Source organism: Diplotaxodon limnothrissa, linkage group LG4, assembly GCF_057381915.1.
Source record: "Diplotaxodon limnothrissa isolate DT_005_m linkage group LG4, D_limnothrissa_male_GT1.1, whole genome shotgun sequence".
Lineage (NCBI taxonomy): Eukaryota > Metazoa > Chordata > Actinopteri > Cichliformes > Cichlidae > Diplotaxodon > Diplotaxodon limnothrissa.
Genome location: NC_140599.1, coordinates 858,428 through 885,235, shown reverse-complemented (window position 1 = coordinate 885,235; position 26,808 = coordinate 858,428). Strand labels below are relative to the sequence as shown.

Genomic DNA, 26,808 nt, shown 5'->3' with positions numbered 1-26,808 from the left:
ACGGGGAGGATAGTTTTCACTAGAGGTGTCCAAATGTATAGGCTGTGTCCTCCTGAGGATCCGGCCTTCGAGGTCTACGTGGGTCAGGTCCTCCAAAGGTCAGGAAGGTCGGAAATGAGCTGCTGTGAAATTGGACATCCTGATAATAATGAATTACAGTCGTCCAGCCTGGAAGTAATAAATGCATGAACTAGTTTTTCAGCGTCACTCTGAGACAGGATATTTCTAACTTTAGAGATGTTGCACAAATGGAAGAACACAGTCTTACATACAGTGGGATGCAAAAGTTTGGGCAGCCTTGTGAAAAGTCATTATTTTCTTGTATAAATCGTTGGTTGTTACAATAAAAAAATGTCAGTTAAATATATCATATAGGAGACACACACAGTGATATTTGAGAAGTGAAATGAAGTTGAGACCTGCCTGATTTTGTTTAAACAATTGTTGCACACTTTCTGTAAATCCAACAAACTTCATTTCACTTCTCAAATATCACTGTGTGTGTCTCCTATATGATATATTTAACTGACATTTTTTATTGTAACAACCAACGATTTATACAAGAAAATAATGACTTTTCACAAGGCTGCCCAAACTTTTGCATCCCACTGTATTTGTTTAATATGTGCGTTGAAGGACATGTCCTGGTCAAAAATGACTCCAAAGTTCCTCACAGTGTTACTGGAGGCCAAGGTAATGCCATCCAGAGGAAGAATCTGCTTAGATACCATATTTCTAAGATTTTCAGGGCCGAGTCCAATAACCTCAGTTTGATCTGAATTAAGAAGCAGAAAGTTAGTGGCCATCCAGGTCTTTATGTCTTTAAGACATTCCTGCAGTTTAACTCATTGGTGTGTGTTATCTGGCTTCATGGACAGATAGAGCTGGGTGTCATCTGCATAGCAGTGTAAATGTATGCTATGTCTTCTAATGATGCTGCCTAAGGGAAGCATGTATAATGTAAACAGAATTGGTCCTAGCACTGAACCCTGTGGAACTCCATAATTAACCTCAGTGTGTGAAGAGGACTCTCCATTTACATGCACAAACTGGAGTCTATTAGATAGATATGATACAAACCACTGCAGTGCAGTACCTGTAATACCTACAGCATGTTCTAATCGCTCTAATAGGATATTATGGTCGACAGTATCGAACGCTGCACTGAGGTCTAGCAGGACAAGCACAGAGATGAGTCCACTATCAGAGGCCATAAGAAGATCATTTGTAACCTTCACTAAAGCTGTTTTGTAGGAATGGGGTCTAAAAGACCCGTTGATGTCAACGTGTCACATATCCTGACCTGTAACACAGAAACAGGAGTTTTGTTACTTTTTACTTTAAAAACATTTTCAATGTCAGTTTTTTAACAAACCATATTCCTAGATATTTAAAATAATCTATTCTTTCTATAGCATCCTCATATATCCTGGTGCAGCCACAACAACCTGGTGCTGAATGCCCAGAAGACAGTGGAGATTATTGTGGACTTCAGGAAGCACACAGCTCCACTCCCCCCCATCATCCTGACTGACACCCCCATCACCTCTGTGGACTCATTCCGCTTCCTGGGTACCACCATCACCCAGGACCTGAAGTGGGAGCCCACCATCACCTCCGTCATCAAGAAAGCCCAGCAGAGGATGTACTTCCTGAGGCAGCTGAAGAAATTCAACCTGCCAACACGGACGATGATGCAATTCTACACTGCAATCATCCAGTCCATCCTCACCTCCTCCATCACCGTGTGGTACGCTGGAGCCACTATCAGGGACAAACAGAGACTGCAGCGTGTTGTGCGCTCTGCTGAGAAGGTGATTGGCTGCAGACTCCCATCTCTGCAGGACCTGTACACCTCCAGGACACTGGGGCGTGCAGCTCGGATCTCAGCTGACCCTTCTCACCCTGGACACAGTCTGTTTGACCTGCTCCCCTCAGGCAGGAGGCTCCGGTCCATTCGCACCAGAACCTCTCGCCATAAGAACAGTTTCTTCCCCTCTGCTGTTGGACACATGAACAATAACCATATGACTGTTCCCACCACTAACACATGACCCTACGCTGTGTTCACTGCATCATTCCATGTTTAGCACTGATCACCACCTGCACTCATGTATATATCATGTATATATCTATCTACTTAGCACTTTTAATTCTTATTCTCATTTTTATTTTCATGTCTATTTAAGCTTAATTTATAACAGTATGTTTGCACTGAAGCACCGCAGCAATTTCCTAATGTTGTAAACCTGCTCAACATTTGGCAATAAAACCCTTTCTGATTCTGATTCTGATATAATTTCAGATTATTATGAGGATTTGAAGTATGATGATAATCTAATGCCTCCTCTAATCTTGCTTCTTCCCCTCCTCCAAATAAACCCATCATGTGCAAATACTGTGATACCCACAGACTCACCTGTACTGCTAAAAATATAATTGAGCATAATAGTAAATATCTATACTGCCTTGAAGAGTACTGTTTTCTACTTGATAATTTGAACTTAATTCTAACACTAAGAAATTTCTTATCCACCTATACATTTATACATTTTACTGTTGACACTCATCTGTTATTTTAATCAAAAATCCTTCTCTCCATAACATATCACATGCCTCCTCTGCATCTACACACAAAAGAACTTCCTGTTTCCTGTCCAGGTATTTGTAGTTTTTTGGGCAGTTGGTTAGGTTAGAATGAACCCTTGCATTTAGATATGGTGCTGGAGCAGGTACTGTCTTAACATTAGAAAACCAGCCACTCTCTACTACAACCAGAGAAAATGCTTAAAACATCACCCACTAGTGGAAAGGAAAAGATAAACATTTCTCTCCCATTTTCCACCCGGCTACATTAGAAATGTGAATGAAGTGATATTCGTCAGATGAGTACTCAAAGTGATTTCTAAGACACATTCACAGACACAGCTGGTGTAACATGGGATCGTTTTAATGATGACCTTTTCTGTCTTTCTTGCTGTGAATATACAGTTTTGGGAGCACAAACACACATCTGGGTCGTAAAGTCTTTATTAGGCACACCTGCTTGCACTCCACAGTACCAAACTGTCTGCTCTATGTAATGACACGAGTCACACGGCCTGTTCTTTTCCTGTAACTATCGCAGCAGCAATCCCACCGCACAAATGGCGTAGTGTAGTTAGCCATAACGTTACAGAAGCTGTAGGTGGCAGTGTAGACGTTTGGGCCGAGTGTCTGAATTACCGAAGAAGAAGAAGAAGAACAACCTTCCGCTTCGTCTTAACAGGCGTTACAAAACAAGCTGAGCTCGCAGCCCCGGCTTTTCTAATGCTTCGCAGCGAATGGGGTTTGATCAGTTCTGTAGCGTGGACAGGTCCGATCCCCTGTGGGTGAGTTACCTGTCACAGACTCCGTGTCTTTTCCTCTAGCTTTAAACTCTCGTAGCTGGCGTTGGCTGCCGGTGCCCGGTACGTGCTAATAGTAAGCCACGGCAGGTTGCGTGTTATTTAGTCACGTCGGACGCGCTTCTCTTATTAGAAGTCATCGTTACAGCTGATCGTTGAGCCTCCGTTGGCCGTTTCACATGTTCTCTGATCTGAACATGGAAGGTTCGCAGTGGAACAAGTGTTCACCGAGCTCGTGTTTGTGTTGTTCCCTCTCGTTTCCTGGTCTGTAGGAACTCGTTGTCATCAGTCCCAGTGCGAATGTTATGAAGTGTCCTGTGGTCTCTCTCCCACGCGTGGCACTGTGGTAGTGTGCTTAAAACCATTATTGAGGACATGTCAGAGCCTGCCGGTAATGAAGGACCTAAGGGTCTGACCTGAAGCTGGTTCTGGAACCAGGACTGCAGTGAAAAAGCAGCCAGTGCCCAAAGAGTGTGCAAGGCAATATAAGAGGTGGCCCAGGATCGATGTAGCAAAGCAGTCAGCACAGGTCCAGGGATGAGCCCCAGGCACATAGAGCTGGGTAGGACCTCACACACCAGCAGGCATGTAGTAGGTGCTAACAGCACACACTCACCTGAACTAGCTAACAGGGCGAGCAACTCGGATCATGAAGAATTCAAGTACAAGTGTGACATCATCAAACTGATTCCCTCCACAACATGGAAGCTCGTCCTGAGCGCTGCTCACAGTAACACCACAGGATGGAGTGTACCCCGGGGGTGGGGGCTGATACAGCAGATACAGAAACACCAAGTATCAGTATTTTGTTCAATAAAATAAAATGCTGTGGGAATACTACGGCCAGGAGGGCTCATCTCATGCACCGCTACTCTGAGATGACATTAACTGAGAAACTTAAACTCAACCAAAACAAGCATCCATCACGTAGCTTGACTGGTAGCTCAGGCACCGACAACAGCAACCATGGTGCGTCTACCAAACACATCCTACAGAACAGGAAGGTTTCTGAGGGGGAATAGCTGTGCATATAACAACCGTTATGATTTTACAGTGAATTGGTGTATTATCAGATAATGATTGGCTGTAATTAGTAACTTGAGCACATTCGATCTGTCTCCATCCTTTATTAGTTTCAGGTATGTGTTTGTGACTGGTGTGATCAAACTGAGGATTATGTTTAGTTGAAATAACAAAAATAAAAAGTTGCTGTTTATTAATATTTCACAGCTGATGACTTTGGTAGGCTATATTTTTGCCATGGGACTTGGCAGCAGCTGGTACGTAGGTCATGGTTTCTTTTGTTTGCTCGGGACATGAAGTCACCATACTTTGAAACTGCAGTCAGGTAATGGGTATCACAACACTGGTTGCCATCTCTCACTGTTTGCCGAACCTTTTACGTCAGGCTCCTGTCACATAACAGGGAGGGATTGATATCGGCTGTAGCAGGTAGTAGAGCAGGTCATCTACCAACTGGAAGGTTAGTGGTTTGATCCCAGTCTGCTTCATTCTGCATGTTGCAGGTTGCTCTCCGATGCATCCGTCGGAGTGTGAGTGTGTATGAATGTTAGTTAGATAGCACTAAAAACTAGTGCTGGTGTGATTGGGTGAAAGTGTAAAGCTTTGAGTGCTCAGAGTGGAAAAGCTCTGGGTCGATATCAGAAGCAGTCCATTTAGCATTACTGCCTCCAGGTAGGGACACTGAAAATAGCACTCCATCATTAAAGTATAATATAAACTCTATTATCTACTGTTGTGAATCCATTTCACAACATATTCTCACTTTGATTTGCTTTGGTCCAAACCAGAGTCATAAGTCCACTGGAGAGTAATGACAAGTTAGCCTCAAAAGGGAAGGGTCACTGGTGGTGGCCACAGACGTGCTTTTTATACTTCCTGCTCCTCTGCATCTCTCTCCAGCTCTTCGAGTTCATTAGACCTTATCCTAGCATCTCTACAGTTTTGAGATGCAGCAAACGTTCTTGCAGTGGCGCATACAGATGCCATCCTGGATGAGCTGGAATACATGTCATTGGGCTGTAGGTGTCATCTGGTAATAAAAATGGAGGAAAATCAGTCCCGTCTGCTGAGAAGAGGGCCGTGGTCTGTGTCCACCACCTACAAAACCTTTTTGGGAGTTGCCTTGTTATTGTCTGTTTAACTGAGTTTGTCTTATAGCAGGGGTGGGCAACTCCAGGCCTCGAGGGCTGCTGTCCTGCAGGTTTTAGATCAGATTTTAGGTCAACACACCTGAATCACATGATGAGTTCATTAGCAGGCCTCTGGAGAACTTCAGGACATGTTGAGGAGGTCATTTAGCCATTTAAATCAGCTGTGTTGGATCAAGGACACATCTAAAACCTGCAGGACACCGGCCCTCGAGGCCTGGAGTTGGACACCTGTCCTATACTGTGATGAGGTCTTCTTTTCATTTTCATTTTTGCAGCTGCATGTAGCAGTAAAATGCAACATTGTTGATCTAAATAAGACAAGAAAGCTATATGAATAACTCCAGGCCACACATAAGTAATGTGTGTCAGGAGTGTCTTTCCCTGCTGTTGTTAGATGTCTTCAGCCTTACTGTTCCTTTTCCAGGATTGGAACCGTACATGGTACACCGATAATCCCGACTTCACCCAGTGTTTCCAGAACACTGTCTTGGTGTGGCTGCCATGCTTCTACCTTTGGATATGTGCACCCTTTTACCTCGTCTACCTCCATACCCATGACCATGGATATATATGTATGAATCACCTCAACAAAGCCAAAACTGTGAGTTATGGGAGCCCGCTGTAGTAGTTTTCATCACTGCACTCATCTGTTCTGTCAGTGGAGCAAAGCAGAAACTCGTTCAAACACAAATGTTTGAAGATTCGAGTCATGATGCAATTCCAACTTCAAGAAAATGGGATGTTGTGGAAAACTGAATGAAATCATTTTATTCATTTATTCAGAAAAACAAATGTTTAAACTGAGGAAAAGGTACAATTAAAAAACAACAAGGTCATTTTGAATTTTTTTTGGAAGTAACGCATCTCTTAAAAACGTCCATGTTTCCCGCTGTGTGGGATTCCCTCTTTTAAAAATAGTCCGCAGTCGTCTGGGAGCTGAGGCCTGTTGCTGGACTTTTGAATTCAGTCATTCAGGAGGGACTCAGAGCAGAGGCAGGTGAGGGGGTCCTGGTATCTGAATGCCTCGTGGGCCGCTCATAGTCCAGGGTTCTGGGCCTGTCCTAACCAGGAGGAAGGCTGGGGACAGTCGTGTTACTGGCCTGTTACCAGTTAACCTGACTGGTACCAAATGTTCCTACAGCTCTATGATATTAGTACCACGTTATATTGCTGCTATCACAGTCATAATGACATTATCTATTTTTTAATTGCGTGTTTTCACAGTTTAAACATTTGATGTTCTGCTACCCAAAGATGATATTATCAAGGATCACAGTTTAATCTAATCTAGCTGTTTTAATTACAGTGACTGAACAGTGTGTTTGTAGTTTCATTGGTTGGTTCCACTTGTCACTACAGTAACTGTGGGAGATGTCAGTCATATGTCTATAAACTAAATACCAAATGTATTTACCAACGAATCCAGGAGCGATTTCATCTGTTTCCACAGGCTGTTGGCTTTTTACTTTGGATTATCTGCTGGTCAGATGTCTTTTATTCTTTCTGGGAAAGGAGTCATGTGAGCAGCCCAGCACCTGTCCGCCTCGTCAGTCCGACCTTACTGGGCCTCACCATGGTGAGCGTCCAGCTGTCTCTACCGTCTCTTTACGGAGCTGAGAAAAGCTTACATGTATTTTGTTATTTAGGGTAGTCTTTCTTTTGTCACTTGACTCTTTAATATATGCTGTAAAAACTAAATGGACCATTTCTTTTAGTATATAAAATATGTGCTTGTGCCGCAGCTGTTGGCTGTCATGTTAATCCACTATGAGCGGATGAAGGGGGCTCAGTCATCGGGGGTGATGCTGATCTACTGGCTGCTGGCACTGCTGTGTGCCACTGTCACCTTCAGGTCAAAGGTCTTCCAGGCCTTGGAGCAGGTTAGTGCTCACTGAGCAGGACTCACTTTACTTACATGATGAGAAATAACTGGTTACTAATCGAACTGATGTTGCAGTAAATAAACAAAATAAGGTTGTTTGATTAAAAACATGCTCTTGTTGTGCAGCCTCAGACAGTGTGTGTGTGGAGGTACACCACCTTCTACATCTACTATGCTCTGCTGCTGATTGCTCTGTTCCTGTCCAGCCTGACCGACCAGCCACCCCTCTTTTCCCGGGAAGTTAAAGACTCTGTGAGGCTGCCTGACGAATCTCTCTTTCTTCCCTTGTCACTCATTTATACTCAGATTACTGTATTGCCATAAGTATTCGCTTACCCCTCCAAATCAGCTCGGCCTTTGTTCCTGGAACTCTTAATGCTTCAGGAAGCCACGACAGTTTGCACATTTTGATGCTCCCAACTTTGTGGGAACAGTTCGGGGATGGCCCCTTCCTGTTCCAGCGTGACTGTGCACCGGTCCATAAAGACCAGTGTGCAGGCCTGTCAGGTTCTTCCACACCAAACTCAGAGTCCCACCTCAACCCAGCAGAAGCCCTCTGGGATGAGTTAGCAGAGACTGTGAGCCGGACCTTCTCATCCATCGTCAGTGTCTGACCTTCAGGAACGACGGTCAAAGATTCCCATAAACACTCCTAACACTTGAGTCTGCCCAGAAGGGTTGAAGCTGTTAGAGCTGCTAACGGTGGGCCGACATCACATTAAACCTACGGATCGGGAATGTGATGTGTGGAGGGAGAAAGACGAATACTTTTGGTAGTACAGTGAAAGCATTGCTGCGTCTTCTGAGCCGTGGAAATCATTGTGTTTAACTGCTCGATGTTTGTCTGCAGAATCCGTGCCCTGAGCCTGGAGCGTCTTTCCTCTCCAGAATAACCTTCTGGTGGATCACCAGGTAGGAACACGCCGTTCCACTCCGGTGAACGTGCTCTTATTTCTGTGTAATAAAGCTGATGAACAAAATCTCACATTGGTCAGTATCATCTCTAAAGAAGGAGCTTGTTATTGATATTTAAGACAAGGCTGACGTCTTCTGTGTTGAAACTTCTGGTTTCTACATGGTCCTTTGGGGCTTTCTGGAAACGTTACTGCGCATTGAGCTTCTACATGTTTTGTTTTATCCTCCTACCTGTCCTAACCTCTCCACCAGAATGATGATGACAGGCTACAGGCGCCCACTGGAGGAGAAGGACCTGTGGTCTTTGAACGCTGAGGACTGCTCCCACAGAGTCGTCCCACAGTTGGTCAAACGCTGGAACACACAGTGCCAAAAATTTAAAAGGTCAGGAAAGGGATCAAACTTCTTTATACAAATGCAGATTGTTCAGGAAACATCCAGCCAGGTTAACTCTGCTTTCTCTTCACAGGTCAGAGGAGAAAATGCTGTACTCGTCCAAGCGAGTGCCCCACAGTGAAAACCCTCAGCGCCAAGCTGTGGAAGAGTCTGAGATCTTGATTCTGAGACCTCGAAAGAAAAATAAAGAGCCCTCACTGCTGTGGGCCTTGTGCCTCACGTTTGGGCCCTACTTCTTCATCTCCTGCATCTATAAATTAATCCAGGACATCCTAATGTTTGTTGGCCCTGAGATCCTGCGGTGAGGAAACTGTAGACCCTTTGATAAGATGACATTGAGTCGTTGATCTGTCTGAAGTTGCATCGTGCATTTATCATGCTCTAGAACTTTAATTGTTCAAACACATCAGAGCCCATCTGTTGCACTAAATATATCTCTGCCAGGACTGCTGTGCCTCAACAAACTCCTCCCACACAAGTTTTTGCTCAGCGCCAAGTCGAGCTCCGCTTGGCGCTCCGTACCCATCAATGGGCTACCCAAAGCTGATAGGACTCCACCTCCAGGTCTCACCGTCAGGTCCCCCTGTGGAGCACCCACTCAGTTACCCTAAGAAGGCTGGGTGCTCTGAACTGAACACAAAATCTAAGCTGCAAATGTGAACCAGCTGGTGAAAGACCAACATTTCATTAAATTATTGCCCCCAACAACCAGATATCTCTAATCAAACAGCATCTTGGTTCTCTCGGCTCATCTGTTCAGCTGAGCCTCAGGTACCTCGGTGTGATCTTTGGTTCTGCCATGTCCCTACAACAACACGCTCACAGTTAATTAGGAGCTGCCTTTTTCAGCTAAGAAACATCTCCAAACTGCGAACTTTGCTGTCTAAATCTGAGTTAGAAAAGGTTATTCATGCTTTAATTTCTTCTCGCTTAGATTATTGTAACAGCCTTTTTCTGTGTTTGAGCAAAAGGAATCTTGAGCCTCTTCAGTTAGTCCAGAATGCTGCTGCAAGGCTTTTAACTAAGACACCAAAAAGAGAGCACGTTACACCAGTGTTACGCTCATTACACTGGCTTCCAGTACACTTCAGAATTCATTTTAAAATCTTGGTACTGACTTTTAAAGCTTTGACTTGTGATGCCCCTGCTTACATTTCTGATCTTTTAGAGCCCCACGCTCCCTCTCGCAGCCTGAGATCTTCTCATCAAAGGCTGTTGGTAGTCCCACGAACTCGTTTTAAGACCAGAGGAGACAGATGTTTAGAGCGGTGGCCCCCAGGCTGTGGAGTGCTCTCCCTCCATCTTTACTTTGACTTGACTGTATTTATTCTTTTAAAAAGCAGCTTAAGACTCATTTATTTAGATTCGCTTTTAATTAGATTTGTGCTGTGTGTTTGATTATTTTATGTATTTCTGTTTTATATTACTGTGAAGCACTTTGTGGTTTTATCCTGTGAAAAGTGCTGTATAAATAAATGGATTTGATTACATGATGACTCTAGGTGTGAAGGTTGTGGTGACAGTGCGACGTGTTGCTTTGGGCTGCTCCGTGTTTTTCTGCTACACGAGTACACGATGCAGTTTCAATAAGGACCGAGGGGCAGGGTGCTTAATGTTCCTTTGTTTCCTGTTTCTCTGTAGACTGCTTATCCAGTTTGTCAATGACTCCAGCGCCCCCTCCTGGCAGGGCTACTTCTACGCTGCTCTGCTCTTTGTCTGCACCTCTGTGCAGTCACTCATCCTGCAGAAGTACTTTCATGTATGCTTTGTGTCAGGCATGCGCTTACGCACTGCAGTCATTGGAGCCGTCTATAGGAAGGTAACGGACAAACACAAGTGCTTCTTCAGAGCGATTTAGATTCTTCGTGATGAAGGTTGATAAATGTAACCATCTGACTGTTATTCTGTCCATTACTGGTTGCTGAAAAGCCTGTATCTCATCGCTTCATCTGCTCCTCAGGCCTTGGTCATCAGCAGCGCGGCACGGCGAACCTCTACAGTGGGAGAAATCGTCAACCTGATGTCAGTGGACGCGCAGCGCTTCATGGATCTCATCACATACATCAACATGATATGGTCTGCTCCTCTGCAGGTGGTCCTGGCCCTCTACTTTCTTTGGCAGGTCAGGTTAAGTAAACTAAACGTTAAATATATTTTTAAAATCAAATGTTTAATGCTGCTTACATACTTTCAATATAAAGAAAATAAACGTACTATTGTGTGTCGGCTCAGCTCATGAGGCTTGGGCAGCTGCGGAAGCCTGATTGTTCCAGATGATGTTTAATGTAATGCTTGTCAGTTACAGCTGGTTTCTCCTTTTCTAAAGTGCAACAAATCTGTTTTTAAAGTGCCGCTCTGCTTGTGGAAGGATGGTTCCACTAGTGTGAATAATGCCCCACAGGCTTGCACTGAAGCAGTTTGTTGTCGTGTGTGCAGAACCTGGGTCCGTCTGTGCTGGCTGGAGTGGCTGTGATGGTCCTCATGGTTCCTGTTAATGCTGTAATTGCAATGAAAACCAAAGCTTACCAGGTGGGTATTAGTATTATTATCCCCACATCCTACACCCGTATACACCTTCCTTACATTTTCGTGTTCTACTGTTATTATAACTATGGCTGGCTTTCAATCCTTCAGCCATGTGGTGGCCTTTCTGTGTGCAGCTTACATGTTCCCCATGCACGGTGCTCCTGCTTCATGCATCATTGGACGTATGTGTGAAAGTCTTTGTGTTAGCCCCATGACAGACTGGGAGCGGCTCCAGGGGGCATCTCGCCTGGGAACGCTAGGATAGGCTCTAGGCGCCACATGTACCCATGTACACATCCATGTCAGGCTTTACTGGAATTACCACATTTTCCAGTAAATAAGTTCCCAATACATACATTTGATAGAATTATACATTTCAGTGTTTCCCAGGCTTTAGAGGCACGGTTCATATTTCACATTAGAAAAATCCCGCAGCACTCCACCAAACAAAAATGTCAAAAACCATACGGATCATTCTTCCACCAGGTATAGCAGAACTGGCTCTGTTTGTCCCAGTATACCTTTGTTGCTTCCTTCTGACCACTACTCATGCTAGGGCCTTCATCTGGGTCGAGTTTTCTCCAGGACCAGGTCAGACTGAACACTTTCTTTTTAAACATCGTCTCACAGCATGACTGTTATTTAAGTTCTTCGTCTTCTTCTGTTTTTACTGCCGGTTGGCAACACATTTATTAGAGCAGGTGGTTGTACTGCCCTCTAGTGGAAGAGAACGTCATTGTTCTGCCCGTTACTCACGCCGTCGCTTAGAGCACCAATCAGGTGGAACCAGATAACCTCCACGGCACACCTACATGCCACGGCCCAGTGGTTGGGAAACACTGCGGTAGATGACGGGCCTCAAATCTGTGAAGCACTGTGTCGATGCACAGTTTGCTCTGGGTGGTCACCATGTCAATGCCAGTTCATTTCTGTTAAAGAGTGTGTGATAACGTGTCGAGTGACAGCAAGTACAGTGATTATTTTCATTTATACACACACACACGTTGTTAGCTGGTAGCTGTTTGTAGCACAGTGTTGTGTGTTTGTTGCAGGTGGCTCAGATGAAGAGTAAAGACAATCGCATTAAGCTGATGAATGAGATGCTGAATGGCATCAAAGTGCTGAAGCTGTATGCCTGGGAGCTGGCCTTCAAAGGAAAGGTGTCAGACATTCGTGAAAGTGAGCTGCGTGTCCTGAAAAAGGCTGCCTACCTGGGGGCGGTGTCCACCTTCACCTGGGTCTGTGCACCATTCCTTGTAAGTCTGACGGGGAAGAGAGCGACACACCACAGTGGACAAACATTACACACATCCAAAGAGCAGCTGCAGATCAGTTAAACCAAACACAGCACTTTGCTGTCATTAATGAAATTCTCATTGCCATGTCTTTTGCGTCACTGCACAGGTGGCCCTGTCAACCTTCGCTGTGTACGTGCTGATTGATGAACGAAACGTGCTGGACGCCCAGAAGGCCTTTGTGTCGCTGGCGCTCTTCAACATCCTGCGTTTTCCTCTCAACATGCTGCCGATGGTCATCAGTAGCATGGTGCAGGTGCGTGTCCCTCCGTCTTCTTCGCACACTCATCCCGTCACAAAGAAACCCACAAAGAAAGCTTCAGGTTTACCAAAACGTTAGATGGATACCAGTCTGTGCCAGTGCTCAAACTGGGATGGTAGGACTGGTATACATGAGCTTAAGGACCTTAAGTAAAAGCTTGGATGTTTTTGTTGTTGCATTAAAAGCTGTTGAGTGTGGGGCGTGTAGTACCAACCATCACAAGGATGTTTTGATGGATGTAATCCAGGTAAGGAGACCCAGGAAGGTGACCATGTGGCTCTGCTTCCTCCTACTGTACAAAAGTGAAGCGGTTTACGGGGCAACCATATCAGGTTTGCAGTGACATAAACAACTGGTTTACAACCATTCCGCCCAGTCTGCAGCCTGCTAACACGAACGCTTGACTGGGTTTCCAGGTGTGGTTTGGTTGTAATGCTACGTTGTAGCTTGCTACACTAAAACAAACATGATGCTGTTGTAGTCAGTAATGCTGTTTAGTGTATGTAAGAATATAACATGGATATTAAAGCTTTGACACAGTCACGACTAGCTAAGCAGCACAGAGGGCGACTGAGCTCTCAGCTCTGCATGGTCCCGTGTTTGTCATGACAGTGGAGGAAGTGTGTTTTCCAGCTCTCTAACTGGTTCCTGTTTGTCAGGAAGTGCTGATGGACGTCCAAAGGTCAGAGTTTCAAAGGACTGATGGTGGAGGTCACAATATGTGCTCCCCTGTTCCAGGTGGGTGAGGGCAGCGTGTGTGGCTCTCTTCCTTCTATAGGCCAATGAGAGGAGGGGTCAGGCGTTGGTGCAACATGAAACTGTTGATTTCCTGTGGCTGCTTCAGAGGTTGAAGATGGTGGAGCACATGCTCTGAGAACACCACCTGGAATGCCGACTGGTCCGGGAGCTTTGTGTGGGTTGACCTTTTCAAAGGATAATGTCCCATCAGCAGCCTGACTGCCCTCTCCAGGCATGAAACGTCTTCCTTAGCATAGCTCATCTGAACACTGTTTTCCTTTCATAGTCAGGGATGCAGCAGAGCTGCTTGGGGTCATAGAAGCTGGACTCCACTTTATCCTCGTAGTTCCTCCTGGGCTTTCCCATGGAACCAGAGGTCATACCTGGCTGCTTTTTAAACTTCAGAGTTGTCGGAGTTTAGGCAGAGGTTAGCACACCTGCCACCATTTACCCAGGGTTTCCAGTAGATGTCTAAGACCTGTCCTGTAAGACCTCCTCAGCTTCAGTTTCCTGTTCCTGAACCTGAAAATGGCTTTTTTTCTTTCTGTTTGAGTCTTGAGTCAGGCAGCAGCAGTGTGGAAGCGTGGTCTTCCTCCCCAAAGGCAGGGTGGGGAGGGTTTGTGACACGCTGGTAGCATTTTCATACCTCTGGGTTTAGAGTTCTCTAAGCCAATGACAATGATGTACAGTTCATCCAGGGCCTATCAGCTCGTGGGGGACGTGTTGAGGAGAACTGAGGTGAATGCTGAGATCATTAATGTAGACTCTGCACATCAACATCCAGCTCACAGGTCCATTCAATTTTATTTATATGGCTCCAAATCTCAACAGCAGTCGCCTCAAGGTGCTTTATATTGTACAGTACAAACCCCTCCCCTGTAACACCTGTCCATGAGCCTGCCCAGTGTGAGGAGGCTGCTCCGCCCAGCACCATGTGCACAAACCAAAGCCCAGGGGCAGAGCACAGTGTCCATGATATGATGACGTGTTAGCGTCACATCTCGCTGTTCCTGCACATGATTTAAATACGACTCCATGATTTGATCCAAATGATGAGATAGACTTTGCACTGGCTCCCAGTTTACACATGACACATTATACCTTAAGTGTTACGGGCTGTTACACTGGAACCTGGCTTTTATATTTAGGGAGCTGTGGACTTTCCCTCTCCTCACTCTCCCACAAAATCCAATCATGAATATTATATTCACATGAATATAAATTGTGGTTTGGGGCCTTTTTCCCTCTGTGTTAGTTGTACTAAGCAGCAGTCTGCAGCACCTTTGCACTCTGACAGCTTCCCACCCTGTCCGTCCTCAGGCCAGCGTGTCCCTGAAGCGACTCCGGGTGTTTCTGTCACACGAGGAGCTGCAGTTGGACAGCGTGGAGCACAAAGCAGCAGAAGGCTGTGAGTCCCCTTTCCTGTAGTACCATAGGCTCGAATCCAGAGACACAGCCGTGTGCGCTTTCATACACAGCAGGTCAAACTAGTCATTGTTCTCCTCTCTGTTCAGCCCAGCACAGCATCTCTGTGACCGACGGGGCTTTCACCTGGTCCAGAACCGAATCACCAACACTCAAGAGGTGTGTGTGTGTGTGTGTGTGTGTGTGTGTGTGTGCGCGTGTGTGTGTGCGCGTGTGTGTGTGCGCGTGTGTGTGTGCGCGTGTGTGTGTGCGCGCGTGTGTGTGCGTGTGTGTGCGTGTGTGTGTGTGTGTGTGTGTGTGTTTCTGTTTCTGTGTGTGTGTGTGTGTGTCTCTGTGTGTCTGTGTCTGTGTGTGTGTGTCTTTCTGAGTGTGTGTGTCTTTCTGAGTGTGTGTGTGTGTGTGTGTGTGTGTGTGTGTGTCTTTCTGAGTGTGTGTGTGTGTGTGTGTGCGTGTGTGTGTGTGTGTGTGTGTGTGTGTCTTTCTGTGTGTGTGCGTGTGTGCGTGTGTGCGTGTGTGCGTGTGTGTGTGTGTGTGTGTGTGTGTCTGTCTCTGTGTGTGTGTGTGTGTGTCTGTCTCTGTGTGTGTGTCTTTCTGTGTCTGTCTCTTTCTGTGTGTGTGTGTGTGTGCGTGTGTGTGTGTGTCTTTCTGTGTGTGTGTGTGTGTGTGTGTGTGTGTGTGTGTGTCTTTCTGTGTGTGTGTGTGTGTGTGTGTGTGTGTGTGTGTGTCTTTCTGTGTGTGTGTGTGTGTGTCTGTCTCTGTGTGTGTGTGTGTGTGTGTGTCTGTCTCTGTCTGTGTGTGTGTGTGTGTCTTTCTGTCTGTCTCTGTGTGTGTGTCTGTGTCTGCTGGCTCTGTGGTTACGTTTTGCTTGTGCACTAGCACATCCCTGTATGACAAAGTGAAGTAATGTGTGAGTCACCCAGCTGGACCTCCCAGCAGCCACTGGTTTACCTCAATTTAAATATTTATAAGCTTGGAAAAACAGACTCTCCTTAATCAGTTCTGTAAAGACTCTGTCATTAATACTGAACATGCTGCTTACATACAGTTGAACTGTACGACTCTCTCTGTTCAGGCTGAATATAAATATCCCAGAAGGCTCTCTGGTGGCTGTGGTGGGACACGTGGGCTCGGGAAAGTCCTCGCTGCTCTCGGCACTTCTTGGAGAGATGGACAAACTTGAAGGATCTGTCACTGTTAAGGTGAACACACACACACACACACACACACACACACACCTCACTGTCTGCTGCTTTTCCCGTTAGATTTCCATGGCAGTGCTGCTCCAATACCTGTTTCTTTATACTTCAGTCATCCAGTAGGTTTTATGCTGATGTCAGCATTTGTTAGATGGGAATCTAGTGTGGTATATGCCTGGAAACTGCAGTGTAGATGGCAGACAGCTGGTGTCATAACTAGGGATGGGTACCGGTATCCGGTGCCATGATGGCACCAGTTCTGACATAAACAGTAGTAACCAGACCGAAAAGCAGCGCACATTTCGGTGCTTTTTTTTCCTGAGACGTCATACACTTTGGATTCTAGCCAATCATTTTATGTTTCCGAGGATAGTAGGCGGGGCCAGGTACGTACGTTCTTTTAGAGCAGAGCTACAGATTAAAAATGCCCAAGGCAAAAAGTCTGGCTGTACTTCACAGCAAAAGATGCAAACTCAGCAGCAACAAGTGCTTTAAGCTGATACTGTGATACTGTCAAAGGAGGTAACACCTCAAATCCAATGATGCATGTAAGGTGAACTAGCAAACATCATCATAGCTACATGCGGCTGTCTTCTTGTTTGATGGCAGATACTCCCTTCACCCTGGCCAAAAAGGCTAAAATGACCAAAGAAAAAGTGGAAAACAGTTAAACATGAGAGGTTTTTGGACAAAGTTTGTGTTCTTCATTCTTTAAGTATCGGTTTGGCACCGGTATCGGGTAAAACCTAAACGATACCCATCCCTAGTCATAAGCCCCGCCCTCTGTTCAACAATGGTCATTTACAGTGGACATGGATATCCTCTTTTACTCTCCTTTTAAACCATCTGTCTAAAATGTGAACATTGGCATTCTTGAAAGAGTGACCTTTGACCTTGCAGATGTAGAGCTGTCCAGGTGGCTCTTCAGTTTTGCACCGTGTGTGTATTGAGTGGCTGTTTGGTTTCTCCAGTACAGAGGCCCGAGGACTACCTGCTGCACTGTACAGCATTAACTATGATGTTAAGCTTGTGTTTGGAAGTTTGTTTGTTTTTTTCCCCCTTAGGATTCCCCAGGGGGCGTGGCTTGTCAGGGGGGCGTGGTTGGGTCTGGGGACGGGACTGGGTCTGAAGAGCACTGGGATGTTGTGCTTTGAGAAATTTCTCCTGAATTTTCTGAGAGGCTGAAGAAGCCTCTTGGATGAGAGGTGAAACATCCTTATGAAACTCAAAGAAGTCGAGTCGCTTCATTTCTGAGCTCCTCAGACTGCCATGAACCCGCTGCCTGAGGGCCCCCGCTGCCTGAGGGCCCCCGCTGCCTGAGGGCCCACACAGACAGCCAGCACAGAATATTTGATCGTGCACAAAAGCACCAGCACCTTTGATAAGTGATGGAAGGATGCACAATTACAATGAAAGTCTTTTTCACAGCAGCGTATTGAATAAATAAAATAAAGGACATGGCAGTGGCCACTTTAGTAGCGCCTGCATTCTTTGAGTGCGATTATGACTAAATAGATAATAAATAACAGGCAGTCTTAATGTTTAATTAAATGTCCAATGAGTGTAAGGTGTGCCTGTGTCCCTGCAGGGTTCTGTGGCATACGTTCCCCAGCAGGCCTGGATCCAGAATTCCTCTTTAAAAGACAGCATAATCTTTGGTCAAGAGAGGAGACAGTCCTGGTATCAGCATGTGGTGGAGGCATGTGCCCTTCAGCCTGACCTTGACATACTTCCTGCAGGAGATGACACTGAGATAGGAGAGAAGGTATGAGCCCATAGTACACGTCTTTGTGTGTAAATTAATGTCGACACAAAACAAGTTGGCCTCGGAGAACGTAAAACAGTTTTCGCTCTGCAGTCCTATGAAAACATCGTCTTACTTATTAAGAGGTGAGTAAAAGCCGAGTGTTGCTATTTAAATGCAGTTTTCTGCAGTTAACTGAGCATGTGTTGTGTCGGTTTGTAGTATTGTATTAAACCACACCTGAACACCCGAGGCCATCAGTCTCCCCAGGAGTGCACATCCCAGGAACTTGTTATCGTGGTCAGACGGTGCAATGGCAAAAGGAAAACCCAAGAGCTACATGTCAGACTGCAGGCCTCAGTCAGTGTGTTACATGTTAGTGAGATCATGACCGTACGATTAGCAAAGACTCAACAGGTATTTCGAGGAGATGCCCGATAAAGCTTTGATGAGGATGTGACCCCCAGGAATTCACAGGGAACCGGTGTCTGGTTACTGAGCGAGACCACAGACAGTAGTTTGGACAGACTTGTTGGTGTGTCACTGAGTCTTTTGTTGCTGTTTGATGACACCGGCAGCATTTCTACAATGATGAGCTAGCCTGCTATACTGTCTGCCTCTGACCGTCTGTCTGCAGGGAGTGAACCTGTCAGGAGGTCAGAAGCAGCGGGTGAGCCTGGCCAGGGCCGTCTACTGTGATCGTGCCGTCTACCTGCTGGATGACCCGCTGTCTGCTGTCGATGCTCACGTAGGGAAACACATCTTTGATCAAGTCATCGGCCCACAGGGACTGCTGAAGGACAAGGTGTGTGTGTGTGATGGAGTCATATACATTAGGGGTGGGGGAAAAATCGATACTGTGTAGTATCGTGATATTTTGTTTGCTAATAATGTATCGATACAGGGACAGCAGAAATCGATATTTTGTTACAAACAATTTTTTCGTGCACTGGAACTCTGACTTCAGAGCAAGAATCCTGACATCCCTTCACTGTCCAAATGTGTTTAACTTGTTTTTGGCAGCAATAAACAAGACAGTTTACTTATTTTCATTTAAGACATGTTTTATTTTAATTAAGTTTAAAACTTTTTTATTTAATGTAAAATTATATTTTGTTTTAATTTACTTTCAAATTCTTCAGTTGCTGAAGGGGCTGCATAGTTTTCATAAATTGCATAGTTCAGAATAGCTGTAATTGTACCAGATGGTTGCATTCAGTTAAGTTGGACTAGACTGTAATACAAACCGTTCAGTTTGTCAACAATAAAACTGAGATGAGAGAAAGACTGAGTGTGAGACTTTGATATTAGATAAAATGAATATTGATGAAGTTTACCTTTATGGACAGAATCTGAATATCGCAAAATATTTTTAAAAATTGCAATAATATCGTATCGTGCGTTAAGTATTGTGATAATATCGTATCGTGCGTTGTATGGTGATTCCTACCTCTAATATACATATACCCAGGATCATGACTGGGATCCTGTGTGTCCCTCACAGCATTGGTACTTTGCTCGTACGGGACTGTGCAAAATTCTTGAGCCACCCGTCTTTCCTTTATATTTTCTAGGAACTTGGAAATGTTTGCAGCACTTTATTGAAACTGAATGTGAAAGTGTGTAGGACGAGTCTTGTTCTTCTACACAGCGTAAACTCTTTTAGTTCCCAGGACTAAAAGTTGCCAGTCCAAAGCTCTTTGGATGTTGGCTTCAGTGAGCAGTAAATCAGCCTGTTCTCACATTTCTTATCCTTACTGTTCTTTTGCTGTGTCAGCCGTAATTCTTTGTTAAAGACACTGCACAGCATCCAGAGATAAGTTCTGGGCTGAAGTCAACCTTCTTGGTCCCAAACTGTTTTTCTGCCAGTCAAACTGGGACATCAGTGTTTTTCTGCTCACTGAGCAGCCTCTGTGTTCATCCCTTGAGTTTATGTGCATTTTAGTCTTGAATGATTCGTAGATCAGTGTTTAAAAAATGTCTCCAGAAAATGTTTGAGAACGTCTACAGCTGTCTGTGAATAACACTGACCTTGTTGTAAAAGCTGACCCATAGGCGACCATGTGGGGCCTTTCACTCTCTCTCCCCCTGTTTCACTCTGCTATCAAAAAAGGCCCCAAAAAGATTGTGTAAAAAAAAAACAACTCCTCTGGCTTCTTACAGGTAAAACCTAAGAGACTGTGGTGGTTTCAGGCTTGTGCACAGTACTGTAGATTGTATGAAATTATCCAAACAACATAAGATGATCCAAATCCAAATGTAAAGTTGTTTTAGTTGTTGAAATTGTCTCTCAGCAGCATAGATGCTTTTAGACCAAGTTTACTAACTCTGTGTAGCCATGTACAGACTCGTGTGCTGGTCACCCACGGCTTGAGCTACCTGCCCCAAGCTGACTTGATCCTGGTCATGATGAAGGGCGAGATCTCAGAGGTGGGCTCGTACCAGCACCTCATGGCCACAGAGGGAGCCTTTGCAGAGTTCCTGCGAACTTACGCTGCAGTCGACAAAGCTGATAACAGTGGTGAGGAGTGTGTCGTGCTGCCGTGTAGCGTAGCACCGTGCAGTGTTTGGAGTAGTAGTTCTGTTAAGATGAAGTCTGATCATTATTTTATCATACTGCAGCTGGTCTTCTCAGATCGACTTCATGTTTTAAATTTCCTTCCTCCATTTAGAGCCCGTGCCAAACAGCAGCATCCAACGACTGGAGAACGGCAGCGTGCCCACTTTTGCTGGGTGAGTGATTTAGGGTAAGGGTCCTGGGGGGCTGGGGTGTCTCACTAAGCACATAAGTGTCCTTCTGTTTAAGCAGCAGTCCAGGTGTCTGCACTGCATCCAAACAGTCAACCACAGCAGACGAGAAGCTGAGCAAGAAGCCCAAGAATCCCGAGGTGGGGAAGCTGACGGAGGCTGACAAGGCCAGCACTGGGCAGGTGTGTGGATCTGCACGTGGTCGCATGTATAAATGCACATGTTTCTGTATAATGTGTCTGTGTTCAGTCTGGGATCACAGCAGCTCTCCTGTCCTCCGCAGGTTAAGCTGTCTGTCTTCTGGGCCTATTTTAAGTCCATTGGAGTGCTTCTGTCCTGCATCAGTCTTCTGCTGTTTCTTGCCCATCACCTGCTTTCCCTGTTCTCCAACTACTGGCTGAGTCTGTGGACCGATGACCCTGTGGTTAATGGCACGCAGCCTAACAGACTAATGAGACTGGGGGTGTATGGTGCCTTTGGCCTGTCTCAGGGTGAGCATGACAGGAAAAACTCTTGTTTTTGTCTGGTTCAGAAAGTGAGGCAACACCAAGGGTAGCCATTGTACACATCACGACGAGCAGGAAACGGCACCTTGGCTTTTTCCTGCTCATCGTTTTTCAAACAAACAGCACGCAAATGTTAGGTGGCCAGTCCAACACAGGCCTGACATGTGTGCTCACTTAATCACATGTCTGTTGGAAGCTAGAGCACCAGAGGACACTCGCACATGTAGGTGCCACCGGACAGAGATGGAGGGAGACTGTGATGTGGTGTCAGCTCACAGAGCAGGGTGACCGTGTCCACCACCACTAATAATATGCTTAGTTAACCCTGCAGCGCGCCCTTGGTCCTACTGTCACAGCTGAGATGGGGTCCAGTAGGGCTGTTCGATATAACGCTATATATCTGATGACAGTATGAAAATATTACGCTATCGTTTGTTTCGTGGTGTCGCAAAATAAACTGTTTACAGCAATATGCTTTCATGGTCCTGACGGTCACTGTAGTGGCTGTATTCTCTCTTTATAGTTAAAATAACCACACTACAGACGTGTTGTCGTTAGCAACAACGACGGTAAACCCAGCATGTGGCTATGCCTTCCTCTTGTTTATTTTCCACATAAACCTTTCACAATAAAGCTGAAGAGCCTGTTGAGACTTTTCAAAATAAACTGAAATGATGACCTTATTCCTAATCGAGGGGCCACCTCGAGCACGGACATGGTTTGGTTATGAAAAGTCTGACACGGACCAGAAAACTGTACGATGCACATTATGCAGCAAACCGGTCCAACACCTCAGACTCAAACACAGCAAACCTCTTTAACCACCAACACAAGAGTCACCTGACAGAATGCAGAGAAGCAAAAAGAGCCGTCAGGTGCTCCAGATACATCTTAGACTCAAACGTTTAAAAACAGGCTTTTCCCCGCAGCACGCCGTCTAATAAATACAAAGAAAACGGCGGCCGTTACAACTTATGTCTAAAAAGTGTATAGCTTCATGCATCGGTCAAAACACTCGACTCCAGGTACACGACGCCCAGCTGGAAACACTTCACAGTGTCGAGCTGCCCGAGATTCCCAGAATTTACAGAACGTGTAACATTTCTGTGATATCGTTGTCAGGGCGATAAATGTCTTATATATGAGAGCTTGGTCATATAGCTCAGCCCTGGGGTCCAGGCCCCCCTTCTCCAGCTCGTTCCCCTCAGTTATAGACTCGTCTTATGTGTCTTGCTGGATGCAGGTGTGCTCTTCACACAGAAATAAGTCATGATATTGTGCAAACTCCTCTGCTGTCCTTCAGGTGTGGCTGTCTTTGGATACTCCCTGTCCATGTCTATTGGGGGTGTTCTGGCGTCCCGGTACCTCCATCAGTCCATGCTGTACGATGTCCTGCGCTCACCTATGTCCTTTTTTGAGCGAACCCCCAGTGGTAACCTGGTCAACCGCTTTGCCAAAGAGATGGACACCATTGACACGCTGATCCCCAGCATTATTAAGATGTTCCTGGGCTCCATGTTCAACGTGCTGGGCTCTTGTGTTATCATCCTGATTGCCACACCTCTAGTCAGTATCATCATTCCTTTCCTGGGTCTGCTCTATTTTTTTGTGCAGGTGAGTTTGAAAAGGGAAACTGATTCTGAAGTGTCAGTATATTCCAGTGTTATCCCCACAGTACTACGCCTCCCTGCACTGTGATTCTGACTATTGTTACGAAATCAGCTTCACCCCGCTTCTTTTTCTGCCTCGAGGCATCCAGAGACGGCACCGGACTCAGTAGCCATTTTCACAAAACCTTTATTCATCTCGATTCATCTTCATTTAAGCATCTTCTAGAAGGGGAGAGGTGCCAGCGACCCCATCATAAAACCCCCATGGTGTGCTGCAAACTCTGTGTCTGTGTGTGTCTGCACGAGCACGTGAGTGTGCATGTAGCTGTGTGAGTGTAACAGTCAAAGCACTGTGTGTGCCTCTGTGTACGTGACTTCCTGGGGGTCATAAAAGGAATCTCCTCACCCAAGCTACACCAGATTCCTCCAGACAACATAGAAAACAGAGTTAACACATTACAAACACTGAGACGCCCACTCTGCACCCACTGGGCCAGTGGCCTCTTGTTGTCTTACATTTACATTTAAGGTGGAGAGTCTCCTGCAAACCTGCTTCTAAGTTATAACAATTATGAGTTTTTATTAAAGGTACAAGCATCAGCAACCCCCCACTGTAGCTCCCTGTCTCCTTTTATGACAGCAGACCCCCAGTGTCCATAACTTCCTTTCCCTCTAAACAAGTACACTCTCAGGCTACAGCTAAGCCACACTGAAACACACAAACAAATCCTTCCTTATTCCTGTGATCTAAACAAATTTAACACATCACATTCCAATAATTGTTTTCTTGTACTCACACTGTATAAGTCACATGTGTCTATCCTTGCTCTGTCCAGAGGTTTTATGTGGCGTCATCTCGCCAGCTGAAGCGTCTGGAGTCGGTCAGCCGTTCCCCAATTTACACCCACTTCAATGAAACCCTGCTGGGCACGTCGGTTATCCGAGCCTTCAGTGAGCAGGAGCGTTTCATCCATGAGAGCGACCAGCGCGTGGACCATAACCAGAAGGCTTACTATCCCAGCATAGTGGCTAACAGGTCAGGAGGCTGCCGCCACACGCTCTCACTGCACCACCTGCTGCAACAGTTTACACCGCCTTTTAGGATGAATGTCCCTAAATTAGGATCTCTCTGAGACTGTTCATTGGAGTATTACTGCAGCAACACGAGTACATTATATTCACTTTGGACGTAGAAAAGCTCCATTTACGTTTACATGCTTTCATTTTCATGCTTTCATTTTCATGTTTCTTTACAATCTCTGGCTGAAAGGTTAAAAGCAGTGTTGGGAAGGTTTCTTTTAAAATGTAAAGTAAAATGTTATTTATATAGCACCTTTCAAGATAAAATCACAAAGTGCTTCACAGAGGCAGGAAACAGACATTAAAATCTAAAACAAAACGACATCAACCAAAAGCAGTTTAAACAGATACGTTTTTAACTGCTTTTTAAAAGACACGACTGAGTCCACAGATCTCAAACTCAAAGGGAGCGAGTTCCAGAGTATGGGAGCCGCTGATACAAACGCTCTGTCACCTTTTGTTTTTAACCTTGTATGCTGGACAACCAGCAACCCCTGGTCACAAGACCTCAGGGACCTGCTGGGTGATAAGAAAGAAGAAGATCACAGATGTAAGTTGGAGCTACACCGTGTAGGGCCCTGTAAGTCATGATTATGATCTTAAAATCGACCCTGAACTTGACAGGGAGCCAGTGCAGCTGAATCAGCAGGGGCGTGGCATGGGAGTGTTTGTGATGCTGTGTCAGAAGCCTGGCAGCAGCATTCTGAACACCCTGCAGTCGTTCCAGGGAGGCATTACTCAAGCAAGTAAACAAGGAATTACAATAGTCTAAGCGAGATGAAACAAAAGCACGAATAATCATTTCCAATTCGGAACGTGACACAATGGGACTCAGCGATATTTCTTAAATGGTAAAAACAAGAGCGAACCAAAGATGTAACGTGTGCCCAGCGTCAGAGCTGGATCAAGTGTAACACCAAGGTTCCTAATGGATGATTTAATATAAGAAGCAAGAGGGCCTAGATTTTTAACCACGAGGGGAACAAATTTCTCAGGAGCAAAGACAATGACTTCCGTTTTATCAGCATTTAGTTGAAGGTAATTACCAGCCAGCCGATCTGTAACAGAATCTAAGCAGGACTGCAGGATTTGGAGCTTAGAAACATCAGAGATATATAGCTGAATATCATCTGCATAACAATGACATGAAATATCAGAGTAAGAGCTAAGAAGTTGCAGAAGAGGGAGTAAATACAACAAAAACAATAACGGTCCCAAGACAGAGCCCTGAGGCACCCCATAGGCAAGAGAGCTGGCAGAGGTAGCCACAAAGAAAGATCGATTTGACAAATAGGATTTAAACCATTCCAATGCGGTACCCGATACACCCACCCAGTGGTTTAATCTATCTAACAAAGTAAGATGATCAACAGTGTCAAAAGCAGAGGTCAGATCCAGCAACATCAAAACAGTGCACTCTCCAGCATCATAATTCATCATTATTATAAAACATCATTAGACACTCTAAGAAGTGCAGTTTCGGTAGAGTGAGTCTTACGAAAGCCAGATTGAAATTTATCAAGAATGTTGTGTTCATCTAGAACAACCGTGAGTTGCTTGGCCACAACCTTTTCTAAAATCTTGGCAATAAAAGGCAATTTTGAGATGGGTCTGTAACTGGAAAGCACAGAAGGATCAAGTTTAGGTTTTTTTTTTAGAAGTGGGTGAATGACAGCACTTTTACAGTAACCAGGGCCCTGACCAGAGAGTAGAGATGCATTAATAATTTTAAGAACACTAGGACCAATAGACTCAAAAACATTTTTAAACAAAGACCCAGATAAAATATCAAGGATCTCACTGAAGTGACCAGCTTCAACAACTCAGGTAAAGACACTGGTGAAAATCAAATCTGACAGGCTTAAGTAAAATCGGAACAGACAAATGGTACATGGAGGGAGAGATGTTGCTCCTTACATTGCTAACCTTTTCAACAAAGAAGGAAAGAAAATTTTCAGTCTTCATTCGAAGAAATAGGGACAGCAGCAGAAGCCGGAGCAACAATATCCCTGATAGTGTCAAATAAGATAAGATAACCTTTATTAGTCCCACACGTGGGAAATTTGTTTTGTCACAGCAGGAAGTGGACAGTGCAAAAGTTATGAGGCAAAAATTAGAATACAATAAGAATAAATACAGTACACAACTGTACAGAATAGAATAAAATAATATACTATATACAGTAAAATAAAATAAATATACAATAAGATAAAAATAGAATACAAATACAAATACTATATACAACTGAGTAAAAATACAACGATGACAGAAAGGATTATTGCACTTAGTATTATTGCATATGTATGGATGATCAGTTAAAGTCTTTGTTGTGGAGTCTGACAGCAGTGGGGAGGAAAGACCTGCGAAATCTCTCCGTCCCACACCGTGGGTGCCGCAGTCTCCCACTGAAGGAGCTGCTCAGTGCTGTCACAGTCTGCTGCATGGGGTGGGAGATGTTGTCCAACAGGGATGACAGCTTAGCCGCAGGTACAGCCTGCTCTGCCCTTTCCTGTAGAGGGCGTCTGAGTTATGAGTCCAGTCCAGTCTATTGTTCAGATGAACACCAAATAAAACCTCAGGGTTACCTCTGCTCCTAGAGACTAGGTTTGAAAAATAAGCAGCCCTTGCATCATGAACTGAAGCGTTAAAAGAAACTAAAAGGTCTTTTAAATGAACGAGATGAACCTGTAAACGAGTCTTTCTCCACAAACGCTCAGCTTTACGACAGACACGCTTTAAACAGCGAATGCTGTCGTTTATCCAGGGCAAGGGTTTTGTAACAGGGGCTAGTCTAGTTTTAATAGGGCAAATAAGGGACCCAAAAGGGTGCTGTTGGCGACATCTGTCAAAAATCTAGACACCGGCAACAGAGGAGGGAAGAAGCCATTGTATGAAGGAGTGATATCCAGGCCCACCATAGATTAG

At 45.1% G+C, this 26,808-nt stretch overlaps 1 protein-coding gene across 2 annotated transcripts in view; it reads left to right on the top strand.

The window, feature by feature from the left end:
• Window positions 1-3,264: 3,264 nt before the first annotated feature.
• The window catches only part of abcc1 (ATP binding cassette subfamily C member 1 (ABCC1 blood group)), a 30,882-nt gene continuing 7,338 nt past the window's right edge, over window positions 3,265-26,808 (top strand). Inside the window, exons 1-24 of one of the 2 annotated variants that reach the window (XM_085351243.1) lie at window positions 3,265-3,371; window positions 5,985-6,161; window positions 7,011-7,136; window positions 7,303-7,440; window positions 7,569-7,694; window positions 8,293-8,354; window positions 8,610-8,741; window positions 8,827-9,054; window positions 10,395-10,572; window positions 10,714-10,875; window positions 11,190-11,282; window positions 12,332-12,535; window positions 12,684-12,830; window positions 14,895-14,982; window positions 15,089-15,158; window positions 16,072-16,198; window positions 17,784-17,960; window positions 18,577-18,744; window positions 20,286-20,460; window positions 20,612-20,672; window positions 20,749-20,869; window positions 20,971-21,178; window positions 22,497-22,807; window positions 23,640-23,839. In XM_085351243.1, coding sequence (XP_085207369.1) covers window positions 3,324-3,371; window positions 5,985-6,161; window positions 7,011-7,136; window positions 7,303-7,440; window positions 7,569-7,694; window positions 8,293-8,354; window positions 8,610-8,741; window positions 8,827-9,054; window positions 10,395-10,572; window positions 10,714-10,875; window positions 11,190-11,282; window positions 12,332-12,535; window positions 12,684-12,830; window positions 14,895-14,982; window positions 15,089-15,158; window positions 16,072-16,198; window positions 17,784-17,960; window positions 18,577-18,744; window positions 20,286-20,460; window positions 20,612-20,672; window positions 20,749-20,869; window positions 20,971-21,178; window positions 22,497-22,807; window positions 23,640-23,839 — 3,527 coding nt within the window. In that variant the 5' untranslated portion in view covers window positions 3,265-3,323. Of the gene's footprint in view, window positions 3,372-5,326; window positions 5,809-5,984; window positions 6,162-7,010; window positions 7,137-7,302; window positions 7,441-7,568; window positions 7,695-8,292; window positions 8,355-8,609; window positions 8,742-8,826; window positions 9,055-10,394; window positions 10,573-10,713; window positions 10,876-11,189; window positions 11,283-12,331; window positions 12,536-12,683; window positions 12,831-14,894; window positions 14,983-15,088; window positions 15,159-16,071; window positions 16,199-17,783; window positions 17,961-18,576; window positions 18,745-20,285; window positions 20,461-20,611; window positions 20,673-20,748; window positions 20,870-20,970; window positions 21,179-22,496; window positions 22,808-23,639; window positions 23,840-26,808 lie in introns of those variants that run through there. The other variant, XM_085351244.1, reaches the window with a different exon arrangement.